We start from the raw sequence: 8,455 nt of genomic DNA, 5'->3' as shown, positions 1-8,455 counted from the left end.
GGCGGGGCCCGGCGGCGGCGGGATCGCGGCGAGTTGGCGGCGGCCCGAGCTCGCCGGAAAGTTGGTGCCGGCTGAGCCGGAGGCGCCCGCTCGCCATGCAGAGACCCGGCGGCCAGGGGACTGCCTTCTCCATCGACTCGCTCATCGGGACGCCGCCGCCGCGCTCCGGGCACCTGCTCTACACCGGGTACCCCATGTTCATGCCGTACCGGCCGCTGGTGCTACCGCAGGCGCTGTCCCACGCCCCGCTGCAGTCGGGGCTGCCGCCGCTGGCCCCGCTCGCTTCCTTCGCCGGCCGCCTCACCAACACCTTCTGCGCCAGCCTGGGCCAGGCCGTGCCCTCCATGGTGGCGCTCACCACCGCCCTGCCCAGTTTCTCCGAGCCCCCCGACGGCTTCTACCCACCGCAGGAGCTGCCCCCGCCGCGCGCCACCCCCGACGCCGGCTGCCGGCGCGGCGCCGACGGGCTGGAGGCGGAGGAGCTGCCCCCGGGCCGCGACAAGGGGCCGGCCGAGCCGCCGCTGCACTTCCCGGACCCCTTCCCTGGGCTGGCAGGTAAGAGCGGCGCGGGCCCGTCCTGCCCGGCGGAGAGCAGCCGCCCCGCCTCACCCGGACCGCCGCAGCCCCGGGGAGACCTGCCCGGCTCCTCTCCGCCGTCCCAGCGGCACCCGGGGACAGGCGATCTTGCCGGCCGGAGCTCGCCAGGACGGCAGCCGAGGTGCCGAGGTGCCGGGGCAGGACAGCGGGGCAGCAGGGTCGCGGCGGCGGCACCCGCCCTCGGCTGCGCTCCCGGCCCGGCTCGGGGTTCCGAACCGATTCCCCTCCGTCCCAGGCCCGGTGCGCAGCGTTCCCGGATGGGAGTCAAACTTCTCTTGCCTCGGCCGGGCCGCGGGGCAGGAGGAGCGGGAGAGCGGCCGGTCACGGGGGACGCCACGGCCGGAGCATCGCACGGAGCTCTCCGAGGTCCTGGCACTCGGCCCGGGGCGGGCGAGGCGGAAGGTGGCGGGGCGTCCCACGGCTCGGTCCGCAGCCCTCCCCGCCCGCACCGATGTCGCTCCTGGTCCCGTCCCGGTCCCGCTTGGTGCCGCGCGGGGCTGCGCCTTGTCCCCAGCATGCTGCGGCGGCACGGGCCGGTGCCTCCCGGCATCGCTGTGCTGGACTACCGGCTTTCTAAAGTTCCCCCGAGCCCGCCCCGCAGGTCCCGCAGCCCCGCTCTCCTCCGTCCCGGCCGCCGCGCCCGCCGTCTCGGCACCGGCCCAGCCCGACGGCGCGGGCAGGCGGCAGCGCCCCTCCCGGGACCCCCGGTGCGGACGGGAGCGGCTCTCGTCAGGGTCCGCGCCTTTGTGCGCTGCGACCGCTCCCCGAGTGCGCCGGCACCAGCCTCGGAGACTTGTTGCACCGTATTTCTCAGGCAGGTCCAGCACTCAGCTCTTCTCCCGAGGTCCCGCAGCACGGGGCGTGCGGGGTCCCTGCGGCAAGACACAGACGAGCCAGCTGCTGCTTCCCTGGTGCGGCCTCTCTTGAACTGTCTCTCCTGGCCGCTCCTGGGATCCACCTTTGTCTCACAGGCTTCTTGGCATGGATGTGTGCTGACAATCTCTGCTGCTTCTTGCAGTGCTTGGCTGTTTGTTCTCCATCCTCTCCTTAGTCTCTCCTGGGTAAGCCCAGGTGTCTTCCTTGCCCTGCCTTGTTTGTCCCTCAGAAGAGCATTTCACTCACTTAGGTACCCCTTAGATCTGTCACCCCAAGTAGGACAGTGGGGGCATTCTGCCTCCCCCTTGCCTGTGTGGGTTACTGGGTGCTCCTCCGGTGCTCCCTGGCCTCTGTGCTGAGTCAAAAGCCCAATGCAATCCTCTCCTACTTTTTTTGTGAAAGTCTTCTCAGGGGCAGCACTGCCCTGGCCAAAACCAGGTCTATATGACCTCACCCTTCCCGTCTGTGAGCAGGCAAACTGCATTGTGCTCGATCTCCCTCCATGGCTCCTCCATAACTGAGCCCAATCTGTTCTCTGCTCCCAAGGGACTCAGATGAACTGTCCCAGACCGTGGCCACTTTTGAATCCAAGAAATCCTACCTCTAAGACTTTTCCTGCAACGGGATGATATGATGGAAGGGAAGATGTCTTGCTACAGCTGCTCGTCCCCTGCTGCCTCAGCACTGGGTTTGCTCTGGAGCCATGAGGGGTGCTTGTCCTTCTGCACAGGCATAAGCTCATGTGGACCCAGTTCTGTGGGCTGCTTTGCCCAGGTCCAAGAGGATTTGTCAGGCCAAATGTGCCTACCTTCTCCTTTACCTACTGCTTCTCCTGGCTGTACCAGACAAAACTGGAGATGGACAGTGGGGTTTGTTTTACAGCCATCTTACAGGAAGCTCAGGAGGGTTGTAGTGAGCTTTTTGCAGCACTAAGGAATAGAAAGATGATTCATGTAAACAGGAGTCAAAAAACTATCTATAATGCAGTTTGCTCTCATATCCAGTCTGTGGCCCTGACCAAAAGCAGTTGTCCAGGGAAGAGCAAGAGAGCACAACCTGTTCAGTGGTCAATTCTAAAATGATACTTCCCTCACATTCAACCATCTGCACATCAGGGACTTCCTGTGCCAAGTGTTGTTTCAGTATATTTAGTAAACTTCGACTAATTTGTTTTCTGTGGCCTTATCTAATCTCCCCTGGAGTCCACCAGAAAGGAGGGATAACCTTGACATCAGCCACATCAAGATGGCAAGATGTTCCACAGATTTTTTTACCTGTAGAAGAACCTTGTGAAGAATGAATGCCCCCTTTTGACAGTTTTGCTGACATTTAGCAACTTACACTCTGGAGTGACTGCTGCTGTCCCTAGGCTCTGTTAGTATCTCCATCACGCAGGTGTCTGTGGACACAGGATCAGCCAAAGGAATTAATGCACTATTTTAGGGCTTCTCTCTGCATCCACTGGGTTTGAAACTTGCTTCCAGCAACTGCCACCCTTCTCGAGCAGGGAGAGGCATGTGGGTAAACTGGTGGAGAGAAGCAGCAAAGCTTGAAGTCTGATTTGTTTCTACAGCTGCCACAAAGTTATGAGCCCTGGTGTAAGGGTACTTAACATCCCTAGCTCTCCACACCTCTTGTGAGAGCAGGTTTGTTCCTGAGCTGTACAGATCTCCTCTGAGATTCAGGCAGTAGTCTGAGACTCTTTCTTGGTTTGGTGTGGTGACAGCACATTCAGTCAGGGACAGGGTGGAGTTTCTGTTGTTCCCCTTACCCACACAGGGCTCATCACAACACCCATTCCTGAGCCAGGTCTTCCTGGTGCTTCTCCGTAGCTTTGTCACCTGTGGCACTCAGGTATCTTCACCATGCTTTCCACATCCATAATTACAGAATGGTTTGGGTTGGCAAGGACCTTTAAAGGCCACCTAGTCCAAACCCTCTGCCGTGGGCTGGGACATCTTCACCTACATCAGGTTGCTCAGAGCCCTGTCTGACCAGGCTTTGATTGTTGCTGGGGATGTGATATCCACTGCTTATCTGGGCAATTCGTCCCAGTGTTTCACCACACTCATTGTGAATAATTCTTTCTTATACCTCGTTTAATCGACCCTCTTTTAGGTAAAATCATCACCCCTTGTTCTATCACAAGAGACTTTAAAGTGTCTTTGTTTTTCTTATAAGCCCTCCTTAAGCACTGAAAGGTTGCAATAAGATTTACCTGGAGCCTTCTCTTCTCCACACTGAACAACCCCAACTCTCTCAGCCTGGCCTCACAGCAGAGGTGCTCCAGCCCTCAGAACATTTTTGTGACCCCTTTGGACTCTCTTCAATGTCTTTGAAAAGACCAATGAACAGCTGTGACTTTGTGAAAAACAAACCAGCAGGTCAACCCTGTTCTTCATTTACGGCTTCTCGTTGACTTTTTAATCATGATGCTTTGCTTCGTGACAGCTTCACTTCATGTTCAAAGGCCTTGAAAGTCTCAGTACACCCCAGCCACACGGGTGGGATCCCCCGCCCTCATTCCTTCCTTGCTGGTGACATAGTAGGTGACTAACAGACCAATATACAATTTTCTTTGTGAACACATTCAATTTAGGTTTTGTTATCAAGTAGTTCCAAGTTCCAAGCTGCAAACCCAGCCCTTTTATAAGACACAAATGTGAGAGTGCTCCATGTAAAATTTGGAGTCTGGTTCATAAGAGAGTACCAGCACCTGTCTTGCAAACCATCATGTTGCTCAGTCTTCTTCCAGTCTCCTGGGGCACAGCCTGGGCTGACAGGAGCAAGCTGCCCTACGAGCACTGTTGGCTAGTGTGGCTGCTGGGATGCCATCCTCCCTCCCTGGGGAATTGCAGTGCCAGGGCAGGACCTAAAGAGCCCTTGGGGAAGACACTGAATTCCTCATAAGAGCTCTCTTACCTTGTCAGGCCCCATGCTCCACCAGAGAGAGGTGGTACACAGAAGTGAAAGCTCCTCTTCAGCAGAGTGCTTGCATCAGGCTGTGCAATGGCAGCCAAAGTGCTCCTTGCCTCCTGCTGCTGATCCTCAGCTCCACAAGCATGAAATCTCTGGGTCTTTACCCTCTATGCACATGGGAAGTCTCTTCACCTACCCCTGACCCGCAGGAAGAAAGAAATCACTCTGCAGCAGGATAGAGATGAAGGTGTTCTTTCCTACTGTAGGAAACAGGAAGAGCAGGGAGAAGATTCCAGATCTCTAAAGCCTGGTTTCAGGAAGCCACAGGCTTGCTGCAGGACTGACAAGGGATGTGGGAGCTCCACAGTCACCAGGCTACCAGGAATGTCTTCTGGGCTCAAGTAGTCTCCTGCAGTTCTGTTTGTGTATTTAAACCCTGCAGTCAGGCTTCTGAGGGCTGTTCTGCATTTCCCACTGAGATGAGGTAAGGTGGCCAGCGATCTAGGGGCCCTGGTTGCATGCGCCAGTATGTAGAGGATTTTGTGGACAGCTGGCTAGCTGACAAAACACCAGTGCCTGGACACTGCTTAGAAATTTGGAGAGCTGCTTCTCCTCCTTGTGCATATTGGATTATATAGAGCAGCAGTGCTTCAGGACAACTCCTTCCAGCAGTGATTCCTGCTCTTGGGTCAGATTTGAAGAATTTTCTGGTCTCTTCTAGTCTCAGCCTGACAGAAAATCTTCTTCACCTGCTTGTGCATAGCTGTGGGTCCTCCATTCATGACCCCTGTCTGTGGCTGAGAGCATCTTCTCACTTTCAGCCCTTCTACTATGGAAGTGACTGTCTTCCAAACCTCTTTCCTCCGTCTGTCTCCCACCGTGTCCTCCCTTGCTCCGTGGCTGTTTAATCCTTCAGGCAGCAGCTTGGGACACAAGAAGCTTGCAAGGAGGAGATTCATACACCAGTACCCTATCAATATCCTCACAGGCATCTTAACAGAGGTGTCTGCCATGATCCAAGCACTGCATTCTGCCTGATGGCCTGGGATGAGGCCATGAGGTGCTGTCTGTTGGGTGATGTTGACAGGTTCCGTCCTGCCCCTCTGCCCACTGCTGGGCGTAGCTGAGCCCTGAGCATTGGCTGCCTCAGCACCTTGTTGCCTGGCTGCACAGTCTGCTGTGGAGCATCCCTGGATTAGGAAGGGAGAGCCAGAAGTGGGCCCCCCCATGTCCTGTAGAGCCCTGCAGAGAGGTTTGCTGGGCCAGAGCTGGCTCTGGATGCTGTTTTCAGGACAGTTCTTCAGCTCCTGGCTGGCTACTTTTTAACAGCATCGATGGTTTGGTGCACTGGGAAGAGACAGGGAGGGCTGAGCTGAGAGAGAAGGTATGGGTGCTCTTTCCTATGCGGAGATCCAGACAAGCCCTGAAGTGTTGTGGTGTTCTCCGCTAGACCGAGACCGTGGTGCTGCTGCGGCTGGGCCGTGGGATGGGGATGGGGCAGCTGCGGAGGGGGACAGAGCCCAGGGAGCCCCCGGCTGTGTCGGGGCTGCCCCTCGCAGCCGGGCGGGCTGCGGGGAGAAGGGCAGGGTCCGCAGGGGAGCGGCTGGCGCCGGGAGCAGGGCCCGGTGCGGGGCTGCGGGCTGGAGCCGGGGCTGCCGCTTCGCCCGCTGCGGGACGCGGTGCTGACGGGCTCCGAGACAGCGGGAGGAGCTGCAGCCCCCGGCCGGGGAGCGGGGAGAGCTTCCCCCGCGGCTGCGGGGCTCTGGGAGCGGCGGAGCGGGCGGGGCGGGGTGCGGTGCGGTGCGGGGTGCGGCGGACACTGACGCTGTGTGCCCCGCAGACGGGAAGGCGTACAGCTCAGACGAGGAGAAGCTGGAGGTGAAGTCGGCGGCGACGCCGTGCAGCGAGCGGGAGGAGGAGAGCTCGGCGGGCGAGAGCGAGGAGGAGCCCTTCCTGGACGGGGCGGCCGCCGGCACCGCGCTGGGAGCCAAGGGCAAGGGCAAGGGCGGCCCCGCCGCCGAGCAGCCCCCGCCGGGCTCCGGGGCCGGGAAGAGCCGCCGGCGCCGCACGGCCTTCACCAGCGAGCAGCTGCTGGAGCTGGAGAAGGAGTTCCACTGCAAGAAGTACCTGAGCCTGACGGAGCGCTCGCAGATCGCACACGCCCTGAAGCTCAGCGAGGTGCAGGTGAAGATCTGGTTCCAGAACCGCCGCGCCAAGTGGAAACGCATCAAGGCTGGCAATGTCAGCAACCGCTCGGGAGAGCCCGTCCGCAACCCCAAGATCGTGGTGCCCATCCCGGTGCACGTCAATCGCTTCGCCGTGCGCAGCCAGCACCAGCAGATCGAGCAGGGCGCCCGGCCCTGAGCCCGGCCGGGCTCCCGGACCCTGGGGCGGGTGGCGGCGGCGCGGGGCGGGCCGAGCGCCCGCTCCCGCTCCTGTGTACATGTCCCTTATTTATTCCGTGTAAACTCTGTACATACGGCAGCGTGTCCTTCTGTCCGTGCCATGGGGAGTGCGGCCGCCTGGCCCTCGGGCCCTGGCCGCCCGCTGGGCCGGGCTGAGCCGGGCCGGGCCGGGCCCTCGCTGCCGCTGGCGCCCGCCCGTGTATAGCTGTGATTTCAATAAATTATTTTCTATGGAGCAAGACCACGTTCTTCCTCGCTGCAGGAACGGGGCTCCCGCGGCCCCGGCCCGGCGCGGGCAGAGGAGGAGAACAGGGAAGGGAGAGGACGGGAACAAGGACAGGGACAGGGACACGGGCACGGGCAGCGGGCGGCGGCGCCGAGAGGCGGCCGCGGAGGTCGGGGCGGCAAGCGGACGGGGAGAAGGGGAGGCTCCGGGGCTCACCCGCCCCTCGGCCGGTGCCGGTACCGGGGCCCGCGGAGCCGGAGGCTGTGCGAGCAGCAGCCGTGGCCTTGCGGCTCATTGCAGCCGCAGCTGTGCCGGTGCCGAGCGGCGGGAGAGAGAAGAGGATGGGGCGGGCCGGGAGGCGCCCGGGAGCATCCCCAGGTCGGCCCTCCCGCCGGCGGAGCCGCGGCCAGGACTGGTTCGGGAGCGCCGCCGCAGCTCATCCCGGAGCGGGGAATGCGTGCGCTGCTGCAGGCTGCCGGCACGGCTGCGGCCCTGCCCTGGCCCGGCTCCTGCTGCTGATGCCCTGGGACAGGTGCAACAACAAAAGGGGCTCGCACATCCAGGCCAGGCATTCTGTGCTCTTGAGAGCTATCGCACGAGATGCTGCTTCCGCAGCCAGCCATCTCAGGTACTGAGCCCAGCCCCAGAACCCCATGAAGACCCAGTTTTGCACAGGGCACAACTGCATGCCCAGTCTAGAGCACAAGGGCCATGTGGTTTCCTGGGTGTCCAGCCTGGGAAAACTGTTCTGGTGTGACAAACGTCAGCGAGTCCACGGAGCAAGGGAGCTCCCATCCTGTGCTGTGGTAGCAGCACCCATTGCAATGTCACCAGAGGTTCCTGGAGAGGGCTCTCTCCAAGGTTTGGTGGGGCACCAATTGCTCACAGGTTTGATAGGGAGTTTGGGTCACAAACGGTCCAGCCAGCTGCTGTCACCTTGCCTGGGATACACAGCTTGAGAGAGCAGGAACTATCCCTGACAGCCAGAGCTGACTCCACCTTCCCCTGATGGCATAGTAAGGGCTGGGCCATCTCTGTGCTGCCTGGGGAGCAGTGCTCCCTCCCCGTGTCCCTTCCCTCTTTGGCAGGTACATTCTGTTCACCTGGAGTGTGTGATCCATGCTCAGCCTGTAGAGCTGAGTCCTCCTGCAGTGCCCTGGAGCTTTGGCACACTGGGGTGGCTGTCCCTGCCCCTTGGCTGTTGGCTCCAGTTGGCTGGCGTGGCCAACAGACACAGCTCAGATCAGAACAGTCATTTGGACAAAGCTGTGCTTCTCGCTGTCCTTGGTGGGTGGCTCTTTCCACAGAAATATTTGCTGCAGGTACCGAGAGGGTTCTGTGGGATCCTTTCAGGGTCTGGTTTCTCAGCACAGCTGGCTTCCACTACAGGACACCTGCCTCTGTCCCTGCAGGTGACCTGGACACAAGAAAG

General features: G+C 60.3%; 1 protein-coding gene across 2 annotated transcripts in view; it reads left to right on the top strand.

Annotated features, from left to right (window-relative positions):
- Nucleotides 1–6,900, top strand: part of GBX1 (gastrulation brain homeobox 1) — a 19,151-nt gene extending 12,251 nt beyond the window's left edge. The window contains exons 1-2 of one of the 2 annotated variants that reach the window (XM_041471032.1): nt 9–555; nt 6,233–6,900. In XM_041471032.1, coding sequence (XP_041326966.1) covers nt 96–555; nt 6,233–6,756 — 984 coding nt within the window. In that variant the 5' untranslated portion in view covers nt 9–95 and the 3' untranslated portion in view covers nt 6,757–6,900. Of the gene's footprint in view, nt 1–8; nt 556–6,232 lie in introns of those variants that run through there. The other variant, XR_005955426.1, reaches the window with a different exon arrangement.
- Nucleotides 6,901–8,455: the final 1,555 nt, after the last annotated feature.

Source organism: Pyrgilauda ruficollis, unplaced genomic scaffold, assembly GCF_017590135.1.
Source record: "Pyrgilauda ruficollis isolate IOZ18807 unplaced genomic scaffold, ASM1759013v1 scaffold252, whole genome shotgun sequence".
Lineage (NCBI taxonomy): Eukaryota > Metazoa > Chordata > Aves > Passeriformes > Passeridae > Pyrgilauda > Pyrgilauda ruficollis.
The sequence above is the reverse complement of the archived record's forward strand: the minus strand, read 5'-3'. Positions and strand labels throughout refer to the sequence as shown.